Below are 20,002 nucleotides of genomic sequence, written 5' to 3'. Positions count from 1 at the left end.
TCAATATGTGTTGTAATCGCTCATCAGATACAAGATTGTTCATAGCCACAAACTTGTGTTTGGCTTTTATTTTTAGAATAACACTGCTTATATATTATTCATCAATGTACAAGCTTATTATCTCATTTCGAGCTTAAAGTTATTAAATATATAAAAGGTATCTAACACCAGTATATTTATCTGATAATGCGTGTATTATAATAACACCCGATAAAGAGACATTAAATATGCATAAACATGATATCTTTACAATAAACATCATCACTCCTTGGCTGGTGATGACTATATATTCATATTGAGGTGTGTCAATGGAATATATCCATTTTGTCTTATATACATTTGATATTATGTTAAGTAGAGCTCACTCCTTTAACCAAACAAATCCAATTCAATACTTCATTATAGAAGGCGCGTTATCTCTATATTGAACACATGAATGTTTAAATATTGGCTGAAATGCATCTTTTTAAACATTAAATAAACAAGAAAGTATTTATAAAATGTAATCACTGATAAATTATTAGTTTCTTCATATCAATATGTAAATAATGATCAGATATAATGTTATTTTCCACTGAATATAAAACCCATAACTGCCTAAATTGAAGCCAATGAATATAAAGACTAAATATTTCTAAAAAATTTTATAAAACTTAAAAAAATCCTTTAAAAATTGGCTAATCAAAACTTGACAAAAGGGTTTGACTAGACCTTTGGCCCCCTTTGTAACAAAAATCTAAAAGTCTTTTTTTATTTATTTTTCCCAAATAGGCAAAAAAAGGGGACCCATTCTCAAAAATTGCCAAAAAATCACTATTTTCCCGTAAAAATTTTAAACCATAAAAAAATTTGTTTTCAAAGGGGGTTTGGAAAAAAAACTTCCAAGGGGATTAAAAAAAAGAGCCCCAAAGGCTTTTTCAGCTTTGGGGGGTTAAAAAGGGTTTCCCCTTTTTAAATCGCCCCCTGGGGGCCTTTTTCCCAGCCTCTCACAAGGTCCAAAAATTTTTTTGGGCAAAATGAGGGGGGAAATTCCCAAATCCCCCCCCAATTTAAAAACCCCCCAAACAGAAGGGGGCACATCCCCCTTTTTTGGAACCCCCTAAATTGGAACCTTTTTTAAAAAATGGGGATCGGGGCCGCCCGAAAAAAAAAGGGGGTTTCCCCCTTTTTAATAAATTTCTCAAACGAAAACTTTGTTTTTTTGGGCCAAAACCATGAACATTTTTTTTTCAAATTTAAAGGCCTAAAAAAAGGAAGGGGGAAATCAAAAGAGTTTTTTCCGCTTTATATAAAAAAGGTAAAGGTTTAAAAGGAAAAAAAAAATTCCCAAACCCAAAAAAATTACTTTTAGAAAAAAAGGGGAATTAATAAAAAAAAAATTTTAATAGGGGGAAAACAAATGAAAAACCCCTAAATTAACTTTGTAGGGAAATAGAATAATGAACAATAAAAAAATTTTGTTGTGCAATAAAAGGAGTCCACTAAAAGGTTTTTTTTAAAATACGGGGTTTTGGCAATAATTTTAAACGAGATTTATTTTTTCCCCCCTTGATTTTTGTGTAGGATCAATAATTTTTAAATATTTTTAACTTCAAAAAAAAATCTTTTTTCCAGGGATGTTTTTTTTAAACTTAAATTGGGAATGTTAAAAGAAGGACCGAATATTTCGAATAGCTGGCAACACAATTGTCCCTCAGAATCGGCTAATAGTTATCATCATATTCCTGAGATATTTCTGAATTATCTAGTTACATATCTTGCTTTTTATAAGTGCCCCAGCTGACCAATGTAAGAAGTTGAATTTTCATGTTATATGCTTTTTAGACAAATTATCATGTAATAAAATGAAAATGTATATACTAAACAAACAATATCAGTTTTTCTATAAATACAGGATTTTTTATTTTCACCTTGTCATGTGGTATGAAATTATCATATTTCAATATTGGCTACTGCCACTCATGGAATATTTATTTTCATACCACTCGATAAAAAATAAATATTGTATTTATTGAAAAAAATAACACTTGAACATCCCCCATATAAAGCTAACAAAAGTCGGAATTTATATATACACACAATTGAAACGTACAACAATATAGCATTTTTTAAGCAAATAGTATCTTTACAGTACCATGTAGAGAATTTAAAATAATTTGAATCGTGGAAAAATATATCAGAGGCTGTTTTTGCCACATCCAAATATTATAGAGATGTCGAGTTGAGAAAACCTGATAAATGGACGACTATTTTAAAATGTCATTGTTTGCTAATCAAATTTTTATAGTAACCAAGAACATGTCATGCTTATTGTGTGACGAACCCTAAATGACGCGAGTATGGCCAAGTCCATTTTGAAATGGCCTGGTTACAACGTAAGTCAACGGAAAAGAGTGAAATTCTAATATCTTAACAATATAATCGACTTTTTGCAAAAAAGTGAAACACATGCCTCCTGAGTACACATCACATCAAACTAGACTTGTTTACTAATATATTAAATAAAGCATGAAATGTTCAAATTTGTTGGGACATACATGCTTTATCCAGTTTTAAACACAATATCCTTGTTGAGTTAAACTAACGCACGGAATTTAATGATAGCAAACTCTTATCGGACATATCATATGTAAAGTAATGGGTTATCTTCCTTTTACTTGTTTTGATGATTGAATAAATACAATGGCTATGAACATTACTGGAAAAGAAATGTTATGTTAGTTCCAATAGGAATTGTTAAGTACAAGTATATGTTGAAACAATATATGTCAGTAAATTGAAGAAAATATAAATGATGAAAATGATTGTGAAAGTTTTGGCAGTTTATGTCTTTTAAGTATCAATGTCATATTTCATGACATTTAAATGAATATCTTATTCATAGGAATATTGTGTCTAAGTATGAAAGCTCATGCTTTTCGAGAAAATGTTAATATAGGCAATGTTGTCTGTAGACAGAAAATTCGACGAACCTACCAAAACAAAAGATGATATGTCTCTATAAATGAACTGATTCATGGAGGTTATAATATAACAGTTTTGATACAGATCAATCTTTTGTTCAAAAGATTTACCAATTATGAAGTAATTTCCTTTCATAGTAATGTTCAGTTATCGAATTCTAATGCCTTACTTGTAAGTTCAGATAATTTTGAAGTTGAGCCTGGAACAGACAAAGTGAAAAAGGAAGGGTAGGTGCTTTTCGTTTTTTAACTTTTTAGCGGGTCAGACAAAATTAAACATTATGTCATACAAGAAGGCATATTATGAATGCATGATAATAGTTCCGACATGAATTTGTTTCATTTCTTAAAAACTTTGAAGGCAAGTCATTTTGCAAGGTAAATGACCGTCTCTCAATTAAGGCCTAGAACCTAAGATAGCCCAGTTGTGAACGTACACTTGCTACATAATTCATTTATTTGATCAGCAAAATAGAAAATAAGCAAGTGTGGAAAATAAAATCCAAATAATGTATAATAGCGCATGTCAAGAAGCTAACTTATGTTTTGAGTCTAAATCCTAGTCATTTTTGCTAACATTTGAAATTGTTTGATAATTCTTATGCAGTCTCTATTTAATGAAAAATAAATATTTTTCAGAAGATAATTTATTTTTGAACTCTACACATGTTAGGTAAACTTATTGTCAATAAAAAAACTGGTGGATCAAATGAACTTGACCAGTAATAGGGAATGAAGTTCCCCAAGTATAGTTTGGGCATTTTCTTAATCAAATAAGACCTATTTAGTGGAAATGAAGATCATAGTATATAAAAGTTAAACATAAGTTTTTATTGTCCTTTTCAGACCTGTCAGGAGTGACGACAGTCAAAATGGGAGCGTTGGGAAAAGGTCCTCCTTCAGGAAACCTGCCAGTGTTGGTGCAGAAAGGTCACCATCTGTTGAGAGGGTTAGGCAGTTATCTGGCTGTCAAACGTCCCTGAATGAAGTGTCAGAAAAATAAAGTACAATCATCCCGGAAACCTATATTGAATCTCCTGTGGAGATGAAAAAACATATTAAACATCGGGGTAAGAATAGGATAATTGCTAGATAATTTCATTAATATTATTCATTCATTACATTTATATATGCAAAATGATATTTATTATACATTATGAAACATTGTAATGTATGGGAAACTTTATAAGTCCCTAAAGGGACGGACTAATTAGTCCCTTCGAGTTCTGTTGTCTTCTTGTCCGCTTCAATATTGGTCTTTTCAATAAATATCTTCAAATTTGAATCTTTTTCCACTGCCAGTGTTTATCTAATTTTAATTTAAACTCGTTCACATTTTTGGATAAAACTTTTTCTAGGGTAAGGAGGTTTCATTAGTTGACAACTCTATAAACGAAGGAATGTTGTCTTTTTGAATTTAGTAGTCTTAATGTTTCTTAACTTAAAAATATAGTTTGCAAAATCATTTTAATAGAGCTAGATATGATGTATAAAATCCCATCTTTTAAAAAATCTTGTATTGTAGTATTATTAAACTTTTATAATGAGCGGTCAAGTTTAGTCACAAGACCCTTTTTGGGTAAACTAAATTTATCTTTAATTATCTATTCTAGGTTATGTCGATGTATACAGTAGTTTTAACAAGCGTAAATGGGGAAAACGTTGGTGTCTTGTACATGAGAACAATTTTGAATGTTATCGGACACAAACGAGTGAAGTTTGCGAGTTGGAATTTCTTCTCAGGAGTATATTAAAGCGAGCTATTAAGGAAACAAAAAGTGAGCTTGGTCTAATGCTCCTGGAAAATAATAGGAAGAAAATAACAATAGAGGTATGTGTGATAGAAAGTCATAATTTTGAGCAGATTTGAAGGTACTTTGATTTCTACAGATTTTAAAGTACTCTGTTGAAATAAATCATTTACAACTCTGTCTCTTAAGTTATATCATATTAATATGCACGTTTAAAAGGCTGTTACATTGTTGAAGTTGTAGATTTTACACAATACTTATAATTATGTATCTTAGATACCAGCATTTGACACTTGCAACATACAATACGCTTTCGACAGGTCATTTTTATTTGTTTGGGTCTTATTTGCAAATGCCGAAAGTAGTCCAAACTCCTCGAAGTGGTTACTTCCCTTCATATGTACATTTATGTCGGAAAATTAATGGGAGATCACTGCGTAAAGATTGTCAAATGTCAGGCGCATCAATTTTCGTAACGAAAAATTAGTTCCCGATTGATCGAAGATTTCTAATATTGTGTTATTCTTATAGATATACATGCTTATATTCAGCTCCATGATTATTCACTCCAGTGTTAAACAACATGTTTACCATGAACAAAATATATAGATATTAATAAGGGTTACAAACTCTAATCTAGAATAATATGTTATTCTGCATTTGGGTCCCCGTGGTCGAGGTGTTAACTCGCTCGCTTTTGAAGCGAGAGGTCTGGAGTTCAAATCCCAGTTAAGGCAACTAATGTTTTTGTTTTTGTTTTTTTTTTTAAGCCAAATAAACATTGAATTGAATATCAGTGTCGCAATTAGTCTTATAGCCAATTTACTATAGTTATAACACTTGAATCAGGATTGGTGACACTATACAAACAAATTGGTTTATAATCCTATAACCTTCACCTTTCTGACATTATGAGACCCACCCAAACAAATTCAGCGCCTTCTGTGCTTTGATTATATGATATTTCCTGGGTTTTTTTTGGAGGGGGGGGGGGATATGGATAATTATACTGATACAGGGAAATGGAACACTTGCCTGTGTAAAACCATTAATTCGTTGACTGAAGTATTTATGGATTAAACCCAAGATAAAGTATAATATACCAGGTTAGGTTTAGAAGTTTTACGATGGAAGGTAGCACTTTCAATTTCCCTTCATGAACAGACTACATCAGAGTTAGCCTGCAATTAATTGGAAGTGTATTTTAATTTAATTATTTAGCCAATTCATTGAAAATGTATTATTATTTCATTGTTTAGCGTATAAATTGGAAGTGTATTATTATTTCATTATTTTACCAATAAATTGAACGTGTATTATTATTTTGTTATTTAGCCAATTAATTGGACGGAGCTTGGTTCCTGGCTTCGAGTTCTGATGCAGGAAACTAGTACACAGAAAACACCTGAAGGATTGGAGGGCTATATGGATGATACACATCCTTATCATGAAGCTGTTGAGATAACTTGAGTACCTGATCCTACCAATAGATCTTCTTATGTAAGTCATACAATTTATCAAATGAGTTCACATGTTTACCCAGTAAAGCTGACCGCTAATGGGTTAAAATTGGCAAAAAACAAATTCAAACAAAAAATTAAACGCACAAGCATCTTTTACAACAATAATAGTATTGTTTTATTTGATAGTTTCAGTATACAAAACAAAACAAATAAAAGAAGAAAAAAAAGGAAAAAGATTTTAATGATAGAATATTGCACGTAGAATATTTTTGGTTAATTGTTCTTGTGGTTATTTATTTTTTGGCTTTACGAACATAAGAACTGATCAATATGGATCTATCTTGTGACAAAAAAGATTCAAGGTCTTAAGTCTAAATCATTCTGAAAAATATCTTTCTCTCTAAACAATATGTATTTTTATTATAGTTATCTGTTAAACCAAGAGGACAATCATCAACATCTTTGCCCGATGAACAGACAAGATCAGGTGGTCATGAGAACCGTGACAGTGGAATATGTTCCTCAGAATCAACTAAAGACAGATTTAACTCATTAGATAGAAACAGAAACTCTCCAAAAGTACATCCTTGTTTCACAGATTCTAGTCTCCCACGAGTTAGTGTCTTTGAAACTGGTGCTATTTATACTCAGATGAAAAGACCCAGTGTAACTGGATCTTCATTATCACCAACAACAGGAAGCGTGAGTAATTGCAGCAAGTCTAATGAAAACTGTAGAAAAGATGATGACGCAAATAAAAATAATGATGATGATAATTTATTCTTTGACTTTGAAATTGATACATTTGGAAATTCATCTAATAAAAGGGGCAGCAGTTTAGTAGATGAGATAATGTGGGAATTGAAGATTCAGCACGATACTGGTAAGACATCTACTGAAACTGGTGAACAGAACATTTTTTGAACTAACAGACAATAATCAAGAGTCATTGACTATAACTAAAAGGAAATCAGTGGATTTCAGTCCTATAGAGAATGATATCAGTCCAATTAAATCCGAACATGTAACGACTTCAGGCAGAGAATCTGATTTTCTTTGCTCAAGTTTTGATATAAATGACAATGAACAAGTAACAAGTGATTTAAAATGTGATAATAATGAAGAGCCAAATTTAGTAATTGTTGTTAACATTAGCTCAGTTGGAAAAATGACGTCAGTGAAGAGGCATCCTTCAAACGTGTCGGCTAAAATAGATGTCACAGAAACTTTAGCAGAGCTGAGAACAAGACTTGTACAGCTTAAGAAAGACAGGTTAGTCCATTTACTTAGACAACAATTTTTTTTATAAAAACATTGGATGATGTTACTTTTGATATCATGAAAGGGGAAATGAAAAATCTGACTGACTAAAATATTTTCATTAATAAGAGTTATTCCTTTTTGGTGAAGAAATACTTCCGTTTGTTTGTATTCTTTGAAATAATTCACATTGATACTTGAACGTTTACATATTTTGCCGTAGAGTTTCAGTTGTGTAAGTGAATAAAGAAATGATACGCTTTTAGTCAGATGCAAGCGGGTTTCTTACATAACACAAACCAAAATGCTTTAAAATTCCCCTTGTGGCTAAAGTATATTTATAAAAGTCAACAAGCCATTTAATAAGGATGCCTTTGTTAATAAATGCCCATTACTAACAGGTTTATTATGTCAAATTTGCTCAAATCTTCATATAATTTTTTGAAAAATGAAGACTCAATGGTATTGTTACTAGGCGGCCACTGCAATAAAACAATTTGATCCTGTTGTAAACAACCTTTGACTGATAATATTTTAGGGCAGGACGAGAATGTAAGTAGCACTGTTCAAAAAACTATATGAAGACAGTCTTTCAAACAGTACTGAACACTAACAAATGAAAATACAGAATGTATTGCAGACAATGTAACTTTATTTGGAAAAAACAGTTAAACTATTCTGAGTTCCAACAGAAGGATTTTTGATAGTAAAAGCTTTGATACAAGTGTTTTCTAAGAAGAAATATTATCTAGTGATCCTGTAACTAAACATTTTACTGACACAGAAACAAGTTTAAAATAGTGTCAGAAAAACGACAAAATGAAATTAAGGATACTATTGACGATGAAATAAATACAAACTTGGACATTTTACGGAACAAAATTCCCAGTGCTGATCACACTGTTAATGATTGTCGAATGGCGAAGAAATTCAAAATACTTGCAAACGTGTGGCAGATTCTGTCTGTGATAATTAAAGTGTGCCAAATGTAGCTGAACCTTTCAAAGCAAATAAGGGATTCTAATAATTTTGATAACAAAGAAGTCAAATCTGAAATAGAATAAAATTTTGTTCTACTACTGGCCTAAATATTTATTTAATAAGAAGGTACAGAATGTTAATTTTAAGATCATGTCAATCAGAAGTTTTTACTGTATGCATATTACATTAATTTCTTCTTAGAAATGTAAGTGCAATGTATTTGAAGATCTATGAGTACACTGAATATGATATTTAATTTTTTTTAACTTTAGATTAAAATCACAACCTTTTTTATTTTGTTAAGACTTTATATTTTAGATACTTTATATTTATGACATGTTAGCATATTTATTGCACAAACTTGTGAAAAATTTCTATAAAGTACATTTAAATTTGAAAGTTTTAACACCAATGGCGTATTAACAATGCTAAGTTTGATGAAAATGCTAAAGTTCAGTGTCATAAAATTTTGATATTAACAGTAAACGAAAACCTTTTACGCGACCAAGATTACAAATTATAAGTTTTACAGAACTGTAATCATTGAGAAGGACGAAAACTTCATTTATGTATCCAACGATTGATGTGAAATGTAAATGATTTGTTTTTAAAAGAGGCACGAAATGTAAATGATTTGTTTTTCAAAGGGGCCCCCACCTATTGTTGTTCTTGACTATAAATTTACTGCCATAATTCCATTTATCCATATGACTGTATATCTTGAACTGACTCAAAGTTATGTATTTGTCCAGAATATTAAAGTATTTGACCAGAGTAATAACGTGCTGGGGGTTTAATTCTTGTTTCAAATGAAGGTACTTTGCTAAATCATAATAGAAAACCAAAAGTAAACACCATGGTTTTTGCTTTTTTAAATTTTATTTGAATAATCCATTTTTTAATTATTGATGACATATCCGAAATAATAGTTAAAATATAAAATGAATTTTAAAACGAAGTATGCTCGTTTTGTATATTCTGTTACAAAAACTCTATGAATTTTTTAATTTTTTGTTGGTTAATCTTACGTTAATATAAACAATTTATGGTCTATGTTATAATTTATCATTTATACTCGTATAGTGGGTATTTAATTTTTACGATTATTTGTGCTGTTGTGTTTTATCAAAAAATGTAAAATAACATGTGTTGTAACGCTCTGCAATACAATTGAAATACACAAAACTTGTTTGGCTTATTATGAATAACCCGGCTAATATGTTCACATCTGTACAGTTTTCATTCAAGAACTTATGATTAAATTAATACAGGGACTATATGTGCCATGTATTTCTGTATGCAATACTAAGTAAGTGAAAAATAATAGCAAAACATGATACACACCTAAAGATAAATTCAATACAGGTTGTCAAGAAAATCATTGTGATAACATCAATATATTTAGAGTGATTATGAAAACGTCTTTCGAATATGGTACACTATCCCTTGAACACGATTTTAAGTTAAAATGCATGGAAACCTTTATAAAATAAACATGATTAAAAAGAAAATGTTTCACTGGCTTGAAATTTTCTTTTCATTATCTTTGAACCGATTGTAAATAAATTTTTCAAAGACAAGGTAAATTAGTACAATTACTTTGGGTACGATAATGGGAATTCATAAAAATGTAAGCTTTAAAAATGAAACTAATTGTGGGACCGAGGAAATCTAAAATCTACATGTATGCATAACATATGAACAATATAAACTTGTGATCATTAAAGGGACTCCACTGAGGTTTTTGGACATGACAGGACTGGAAGTTATCTTTCGAGATTAATATTCCAATTGATGCATGTGTTTACCAATAACATGTGAATTTTTAAACTTCAGATCATTATCTTAATCTGTTTTTCAAGGATAATTACTCGAATTGAATGTGAAAACAAAAAAATGATCAAATTTCAAACGCTGCAACACCTTTCACTCAAATCAGGCAATGATTTTCAATTTATTTCTGAGTATTATTCTGAATAATCTTTAATTTATCTCTCTTTTTAAGTGCCTCATCTGACCAATGTAAGAAGTTGAAATTTTATGTTCTTAGGCTTTTGTTTCTCAGTGGAGTTCCTTGAAATTTAATACAAATACAAACATTCGGATATGTGATCATTTATGACTGACCTGCCTGCAATGCAAAGACAACTGACACACATACTACGGTATTATAAAGAAACTAAAAGAAAAATATATTTTTGGAATATTACTGATGTTAACGACATATTCCTTCTCGAAAACAAATAATAATAAAAATTAAGATATGTAAAACATACCAACTTTTAAGAATCAAATCTGCGTGCAGAATAAGAAAAAAAGTCTTATTATACTAATAAACATCATAGTTGTCTCTTGAAGTCACTTTCAAAAATACTCTTTTTTAATAGTTTACCAAAACAAAAATGTGAAGAAAAAAATGAATCTGTACAAAAGCCTTTAAAGGGATCTTTTCAAACATCAATTCACAAAATATTACAAAAATGCAAACACGTCGCAATACGTGACAAAAAGTCGAGATTGTAGTTACATTCACTTGAAGTATATCTTTGGTAATTAGGAATAATGAGGTTATAGAACAATATAAAACATAAAAAAGTTTTCTTCTTTTTTCCCTTTTCCTTTTATTCAATATAACAAATTCTTATATGCTTATAAATGAAATATTGAGACATATTGATGGAATAGAATGGATATTTTCATTTTCTATATTTACACTGTAATTTTTTTTTTCACTGCGTTGAAACATATTTTTCGTATTTCCACTTGTGTTTTATCAGACTACTTTCTTCTTTATTCAGCCAAAAACGAATTTTAAGGAAACTTTTTAAATTATTAAAACAAAAAAGGGAAAAAAGTTTTAAATACAATGGGAAAAATTTAAAGTTTTTCCCAAAATTACAGGATTTTCTTTTACGAATTGGTTTTTGATGAAAAAATTTCATAAAGCCCCTTTTGGAAAAAACTTGAATATCCTTTCTCTATAGCTTAAAAAGAAAATCAGATTTTTTTTTTTATAGTTTTTCTTAATATATGGGGTATTTAATAAAACAATAAAAAAAAGATAAAAAAAAATTTTTTGGGCAAAAAGCGACTTGCCCAACCCCTGTTCCAATGTATTATTAGGGAACATAGATACTCACACCCAAATGGACTTGCAAAAATAAAGCATGTTTTAAAAAACGGGGTTATTTTTACAGTACTTTTGGGGAGAGAAGAAAAAAAACTTGAAATGTTTTCATTTAAATTTTATTTAAAATTTACTGGAAAAAAGGGGCCCCTTTTTACACACTAATAAATTTTACTAAAAGAGTCTTAAATGAAACATGATACGAACCAAATTTTTATTTGTATTTTAACTGATATGAATGTCCTGTATTTTCTACAAGACACGCTTCTTCACACGGATGTACTATATTTTTTCTTTTTGTCAAGATAATACGAATGACCTTAGACATGCACTGTTTTTATGACTTTTCAGCCTTTCTCTATTGCCTTACTAAAACATCTTGTAGGTCATCGCTACTAGAGTAGACATAGACTTGGGTTGCCCATTTTGCGTTTATTGAAAGGAAAACCTAAGGAGGATCACGGTACATTAATTCTTATCTCCTTTTATTTTATTGATAAATGTATATTGCATTAGTGATAACGTGTATGTATTAACACGGAGGTCGTAAAAAAATATTTCAGTTTACTAGCGATTTTCCGTTCCCCTACGACACGTTGCTCGCTTGACTGATAAGTTATCTAATCTAGTCATATTTTTATTATTTCCTTAAAAAATGAATATTTAAACACGACAGACTATCAACGTGATTTTATAAATCTGTTAAATGTAAAAATTTATAAAGAGGTATTTCACTTCAGATGGTTTTAATTGACGATTAGACATAAATGCGATTGTTTGATCGTGAAAATGTCTTTTTACATCAAATGTTGTTCCTTAATTAAAAATTTAAAAATTGATCAGTGGTTTATAAAAATAATCATTTACCGAGAACATGTCATGTTAATTGTGAGACGAACCCGGAAGACTTCAATATGGGCTAGACCATTTGAAATGATCAGGTTACAAAAGTCAACGAAAAAAGAATATAATTTTAATACCTTAACAATACAAATGACTTTTTGCAAAAATGGAAAACATGCCTTTTGAGTCAACATCACATTAAACAAGACTATGTTTACTATTATATTTAATAAAACATAAATGTTCAAATTTGGTGGGACAGACTATAGTATGATTTATCCAGTTTTACACGAGATAATGTGGCTTTAATAAATTGTAAAATATAGAGTAATCTATAAATTATGAAATAATTTTTTTCCCATAGCATGTTTGAAAAAGTAAACATTTTATTATACTATGTAATGTGAGGAAATTAATATCATCTTTTTGTTTATGAATATGAATAAAGCCGGTGAGTACAGTGAAACTGCATAGACTCTCCATGTTTGTGAAAAAATATACATGGTAAAATGACATATAATTGGTTTACTCTAAGTAAATTGTATGAAATATGTGTTTATCGTAACCTGCTGGTATGACTAATCTGGAATTAATTTTGTCAAACACCATTTTTCTTCCAATCAACATATAATTCCGTTCTGTCTCTTTTTCGTATACAAATATTTCTGAGAGTACCGTCATGTCAGTGTTCACCTGTAAAATCCTGAAGTCCTCACCCTGCTTTCCAAATAAAAATACACTGTCCTCAGTAGCAGCACATAAATACCTAAGTTCAAATCCTTTCTTTCTTAAATATTTCAGTTGCTTAAGTCTGGAGTCCTCACATATGATACAATTATCGTTATCGGCATAATCAGAATGCAAAGTACTGATATACTTTTGTAATGAACATGGTAAAATATTCTCGGCAGCAATTCCAATGAGTTCTACTCTTCTCTTTATATTTAGATTTGTATCTAGAATTATTAATGATTCCCCATAAGTAAAGCAGTAAATCTTATTCTTGAAGAAGGAAATATTTGTGCACCCAATATCTTTAGATTTGATGAATTGAAGATTTCCGCTTGTAATTCTGTACAATCTTATTTCGCTATCCACAGAAATCACCACATTTCCAGTATCAGTGCAACAGATATGTTTTGTAGTATCCCAGTCTTCTGTTATATCAATATTGTAGTAACACTGGTATTCAAAGTCTGAACTGATATGAATGACGACAGTTTTAAATATCTGAGATGTATAGATGGAATCATCTTCATCATCATCAACTGATGATACTCGTATTATGGCTAAATAGAGAAACGACCGATCTGGATGTTGACACCATTTTGACGTCCCGTAAAGTGTCACATTTTCAGGAGTTTCAATTATATGCCTTTGGATCTTCTTTACTCTGTTATAGGATGATGTGTTCGGACTGAAATATAATAGTAATACAAGTACATGTATAAAACAGTATTATTGACAAATGTTGTCATATGTTGTCATTATTTTATTACTAATGCAAAACATGTTAATCTCCTGGAATTACATCATCACGAAAGTGCTTATTTACTAAAATAAAATATTAATGTGTATGTTTTTAGACCCTTCAGAAAAGATGATACAGGTATGTGTGTGTGTAGGTATACTTGAATAATTATAATTAAGGGCAAAGATTTCCAGTGGTACGTTTAATTATCTGTACTTCAGTTGAAACAGCATTATTACACCCTAATAGAACTAGGCAAAGATTAAATTAACCTATTTAAGACCGAGGGCCTTCGCATTAAAGTCACAACACTTCACTTAGCCTACAAACATTTGAAGAGTAATAATCCGTGACTATCTTTCTTGGAAGCGCATAACGATGCGCACAAAAAACTACCGAAAACGTCTTTAAGGTATGAGCCCCCTAATGATAATAAACCTTAATATTCATCACGCTCATTGTCATCGAAATTGATTTGACTACTTAAATCTTCATCGAAACCGTGAATACAATCGCTTCCGTAATCATCATTCCTGTCATTATTATCATCATTAAAATCTTATCATTATCACATTCATCATCACAATCAGCATTATTTAAAAAAAAATCAACCGCATCATAATCATAATCATTACAATCATCATCAGCATGATTCATTATTTCTTCTATTAATTACACCAAGATCATAATTATCATGTCTTTCATCGTCAAAATCATGAATTCCATTTTAAATTTATGATTATCATCACATTTAGCTTTATTATGGATATGTTTTATTATCGTATCAAAATCAGCTTGGTTTGATCAATGTCAAAACAGCATCATCATTATTTTATGGTAAATGATATGAAGTCTGATGTCTTTTTTCCATTGTATTTCAATATAAAGAGCAGGATGGATATTGTTGCTTCATTCATCTCTTGGATATTTTTATATTTTTTTGTTTTTTTATACTATAAACACTGATAAACATTTAATAAATTCATGTAACTTGATAAAACTGTATACCTCTAGATGACCAGAAATATTTCAAGAAAATCGAAAATACAGGAAAATGATCCTTTTAACCATTTTGTGGCCATTTTTGGTTATTTATTTGAATCATAATTGTTTGTTGTTTCACTTATCAATATTTTACATTAAATATATCTTCAAAATATTGAAGTAGTATAAACATGAATCTTGGAGGCATAAATGCTTTAATTATAAAATGCCCATAACGAGCCTTCTTTGTGTTTTTACAAGAAAGACATACATTGATTGGAAGTAAAAGGTGCTTGTTATCGCAAATATCAGGGTACATATTGAACTGTAAGGACCGAAAGTTAGAAAAGTGATTTTATCAATTGTGCTGAATTTAATAAATATGATTATAGATACGCTTGTTCGAATCTGTTTTATTTGGAAACCAGCAAGTTCCGAGCAATGAGCTCAAAAAATACAATGACTTGTCCCTGTTGGTATGAACTCACACAGCTACCGGATATATAACCACCAAATTTGCAAGTTCTGCAAATTACATCAAGAAATAATACTTTAAAGCATCTCGAATTCATAATGATGGTGTTGTAATGATGGCACTTATGAGGTGGCCACCGATGATTGTGTTGATGATTTACTTGTGATAATATTGATGGATGATATATAATGATGTTCTATTGAATATGACGATAAAAAGATGCTGTACTGTTATGAAATGATGAAGATGATGATCTAACAATGGTGAAACGATGATAATTTTATGAAGAAGAAGAAAACAAGAAAAACAAGCATATATCGACGAAGAAGAAAAAAAGTGATGATGAAAATGCCGATGACTATGACGATGACAGTAATAATGATGATTTCTGAAAGCTTAATTCGCTGCAATTCTAGTATGGTGTCGACTGTAAAAAGTGCACACTCCTGAGAGCTAGATTCGTTCACAACCATATGCGGTGAAGAGATTTTCTACAAACAAACACCAATATTTTGTGTGTATTTGAGTTTATTTATACGCGCCACCGGTTGCCCATATGTGTGAGTCCTCCAGATAAGTATTAGCCTTCTAGCACCAATATACATAATGACCCTTCATTAATATATGCTACATAAGTAAATAATAACAAATAAAACACAATATTCAGAGAGCTATGACTTTTTCAATTTGGTCAGCTGGAGAAAACAATTTGCTAAAAGCTCGTTTCAGCTTGATTTAGTCAAAAACTATGGAATCTATCAAGCTGACAAGTTCGCAAAATGTAGCGAATAAATGTTAATCTCTAGTGGTTAAAGTGTTTATCACATAGTCGTGCTGCTTGTCCTACTCTGTAAAGTTTGCTTTGGTGGTAAACTTCCTTATTCCAGTTACCTAGATATAACATATAGATTCATCGTGGCAGATTTGTGTGTCATATTAGTTTTCGCCTCGCAGCCCCGCCAAGCGAAAATCCGAGAATGAACTAAATAAAATGGCCAGGGAGCGGAGCGAAAACACGATTATCAACAGGGTGGCGATAAAACATCCCCCGCGGGGGCGCAGAGCGAGATTTTAAGAGATAAAACGTAGGGGATGCGGAGCGAGTACATGCTAATTTGACCTTCATTTACTCAAACACACTGTGAAATGAGAAAAGTTTAAAATGATGCTATACATACAATTTGTATCTTTATTTAATGTCCTATGACAAAAATTAACTTTATATTGCGACTGTTTTCATCGAAGACGACTGCAGATGTTCAAAATAATTGCGGCATACTGTTTTAACGATTTTAACGAAGTAATGATTTTTCAAAACATTACTAAAAAATGAAGAAAAGAATGCCATTAACACCAAACATAACAATTTCTTTTCATGCAAGCTTACGAATGTTATTGTATATTAAACGGAATTATTTATGAATTAATTTATCTGAGAAATAAAGTACAGATTTAATGATTAGGAATCTCAATACAAGTGTTTTAAACATTTAGAAAAAAGCACTTACACGAAAATCGGTGAAATATTTCTTCTTAAGTTTATTAACTTTTAAAAAGTCGGTGTTATATCTGATTATTATACATTTTGGTCCGACGGATGTTCTTGCACCCAATTTTGCAATTCCTCAACACTTTATTTCGGACTTATCGAATACAAAAGGTCATAGTTCTTGGAACAGTTTCATTGTCCTATGTGCATTGTTTAATAGAGATCCCATGTATTGCAATGAACGTACTTTTCAGAACATTACATATTCAACTCGCTATAATTAAGAAGATTATGTGTACTCAGTTTTAAACCTGATCCTTTATATATGTCCTTTCTTTTTGCTTCTGTCATTATTTATACAAACAGCTAACATTTGAAAGTCATCTTAAGCTTCAAAACCCTATTTAAGTTAAATATAGAAATCTAAGTAAAAGTATATGCATATTCTTAAATCTCTTGTATGTTTATGGCTTTTTTGTTGTTTCGGTGTAAAAATAAAAATATATTTTACCTGGGACAAAAAATAACCTTATTTGCCCCAGATTGATAATAAAAATAGGTCATCATTATAAAAATTCTGCTTGTTACAAAAATATCAATTAGCCTAAAACAAACATAGACCATTAAATATCACCTGGAATAGAACAAACCGAACAAAAGAGGAGTTACCTTATTCCAGCATACACTTCAGAATTACAATCTGAAATAATATATAAGATCGTAATTTCTGCCTTTATGCAAACAAGAGTAAAATCAATTTGAATACATTTATATGTAGATATCTAAATCCAGCAAACGTTAATATTACCAAATTTAAGAATCAATATTGAAACAAATATTCGGAAAGTTTAAAACAATGATTCAATAATTACTACTAAATAGTATAACATTTCATACGAACCTGTCGATGACTCTTTCTTGGATTTTTAACAGAACAACCTTTTCGGTAATTCAATGACAGTTTCCAGCATTTGATGCTTCGAATCGTGAACGCATGAACTCAACCGGTCTGGTAAGACATGTGATGATCACATTTAATTTGCCATCTTTGACTGCCGAGTAGAGCATATCCAATTTCCGCAACCACTTTTGAATGATGGACATTTCGAACATGTACTTTCCCCCAAGATCTTCGATGATCACAACACAGGTAACACCAAATCTGACACAACTGAGATCATCCGGTTCTGTAAGTATGAGGTAGTGACCATCTTGATATGACGACAGTAAGGAGAGAGCAAGCGTCGTTTTCCCACTGCAACGTGGACCGGAAATGACGATTACCTTCTTAGAGCGGAATTCTTCCAACGCGTTTTCTCGGATGCTGTCGTCTGCCATCCTTGCTCTATGATGTTTATTGTAAGCAATTGATTGAACTGCAAGATGGAAAATGAGAATTATTATTTGATTATAAAACTACTACCGGAGTTTTTAACAACTTCTGACTTTACTTGTTCAAACATTATTAGAAGTATCTAGAATATATATTAAATTTTGTGTATTTACATGTAAAAAATGATGCTTTATCGAATAATTTGTTAGATAAAACTTGCCCCTTTTTATGTTATTAAAAACTGAATTATGCATACCAAGTAAGTTTTTATAGTGTGGATCTGCTTCAACCTTTGACATATTGCTCTCACCTGAAAAATGAAATATAAAAGATCGTATCATATATTGTATTCTTAATCCCACATCGAAGGCTTATTTTTAAAGTTTAGGATAAGGACCATGTATTCTAAAGGAGTATGTTGTGGATCCAGATCTTGATGTTTTTAAAAAACGAAATGACACACATAACAAATAGCTGACTTACTACAAATAAGTAAAATATTTTTGTCATAAGTAAGTAGTCAGATACAGATGCCCTTAAAACATGTTTTGTATTTGTAATCAATAAAATGAATTAGCGTTACTAAATACGTGTACCTTCAATAAGGTCCACAGGTGAGTCTTCAGTGGTTGGTTTGTAGACAACGATTGGTTGATCCATCATATCATGATTAAAATAACTTTTCCATTCTTCTAAAATTGATTTGTCCATTATTATAACAACATCTAGCACATCATCATTGTCGCTAAAGGAAGTTGTTTCAACAATACTATCCACAATTGAATGAAAGTCTTTTGCTTTCTGTAAATCAAATGTACTCTTGCCAAATGGGTGAAGGAACACAACTAACTTGGCATCTTCCTTACCGATATGACGCCAGTCTGTGGACTTGAACATAGGATGCAATCGTCCTCTTCATATCCCTTGCTATTTATAGCATAAAGTGCCGCTTGTAGATACAGACCTTTGCCGTATCCTGACACGACCACTAGGTGATTATCGTCGATTTCTGCAATGATTTTTTGCACTTTCTGGCGGAGGTGAAAAGTCGCTGTCAAGTTTGTTGGTTAGTAAAGACGCAAAGTCTTTCTATTTGAAAACATAATGTCAATTATACAAGAAAATGTTAATGCATAATGTATCGATAATAATCATATAAACACTGTTTTATTGGTGGAAACCTTAGGGTATAAAATTCTTCAATAACAAGTATAAACATTTACTGTCAGATATTGCCTTCAAAACGTATATTGGTGTTTTAAACGACCACCAAATTATAATGCATTAACTTTTTGAAAAAACTTTGAAATTCATAAGAAGGCTTACCTCTCATATTTTCAAGTATATGATCAACAGTTTTGAATGCGTTTCGACATTTTACCTCCGGCTCGTGTTCGCTTGACAGTGGTTTTCTTTTTAAAGTTTTCATGGTTTGGCCTGTATCTTGTTTTATTTCATCTATCTGATCCTTAAGGTGTTCTACATCTTTGCTTCCAATTTTACGATTTTGCTCATGTACCATGACCTTAGCACTTCTCCTAGATCTGTTAATATAGAACTTTCTACCTCTTTAATATCTTGTTCAATCTTGTCTGCATAAGATTGACCTTTAACAGATAATGCCTAAGTTTACAATGTTCACACATAAGTTTTTTGTATTTTATTCTTAAAAATCTTGTTCAGTTATTTTACACGTCCCTGCGATATGTTGGAGATCATTTCTGATTGTCCTGATATTTTCGATACACACAAGATCATTTTGGGCTAAGTTAAAAATGTTTTTCAACAGAGCAGTTAATATAATGTCACATCCCACGCGGTGATATCTGTTTGGACCTTGACCTGCAGGTGGGAACAACAAA

At 30.8% G+C, this 20,002-nt stretch overlaps 1 protein-coding gene and 1 long non-coding RNA gene across 2 annotated transcripts; one reads left to right on the top strand and one right to left on the bottom strand.

The window, feature by feature from the left end:
• Positions 1-4,654: 4,654 nt before the first annotated feature.
• LOC132728744 (uncharacterized) lies at positions 4,655-7,435 on the top strand. The gene is made up of 3 exons (XR_009625522.1): positions 4,655-4,794; positions 6,050-6,214; positions 6,604-7,435. It is a non-coding gene; the product is annotated as an uncharacterized LOC132728744 (long non-coding RNA).
• A 10,319-nt stretch (positions 7,436-17,754) lies between these two features.
• Positions 17,755-19,662, bottom strand: LOC132728742 (uncharacterized). The gene is made up of 4 exons (XM_060714414.1): positions 19,522-19,662; positions 18,737-19,028; positions 18,397-18,450; positions 17,755-18,183 (listed from the first exon to the last, which is right to left on the bottom strand). Exons 1-4 carry the CDS (start codon positions 19,660-19,662, stop codon positions 17,759-17,761), a joined length of 912 nt encoding a protein of 303 aa, XP_060570397.1. The 3' UTR covers positions 17,755-17,758.
• Between the last annotated feature and the right edge of the window lie 340 nt (positions 19,663-20,002).

Source organism: Ruditapes philippinarum, unplaced genomic scaffold, assembly GCF_026571515.1.
Source record: "Ruditapes philippinarum isolate M1 unplaced genomic scaffold, ASM2657151v2 ctg3358_1_1_1_1, whole genome shotgun sequence".
Classification (NCBI taxonomy): Eukaryota; Metazoa; Mollusca; class Bivalvia; order Venerida; family Veneridae; genus Ruditapes; species Ruditapes philippinarum.
The sequence above is the reverse complement of the archived record's forward strand: the minus strand, read 5'-3'. Positions and strand labels throughout refer to the sequence as shown.

Coding starts and splice junctions, on each gene's coding strand:
- LOC132728742 (XM_060714414.1), bottom strand. CDS start 19,662: ATGGTACATGAGCAAAATCGTAAAATTGGAAGCAAAGATGTAGAACAC. Junction 19,029..19,521: donor CAAGCGAACACGAGCCGGAG/GTAAAATGTCGA, acceptor CCTATGTTCAAG/TCCACAGACTGGCGTCATAT. Junction 18,451..18,736: donor ACCTGTGGACCTTATTGAAG/GTACACGTATTT, acceptor TTCATTTTTCAG/GTGAGAGCAATATGTCAAAG.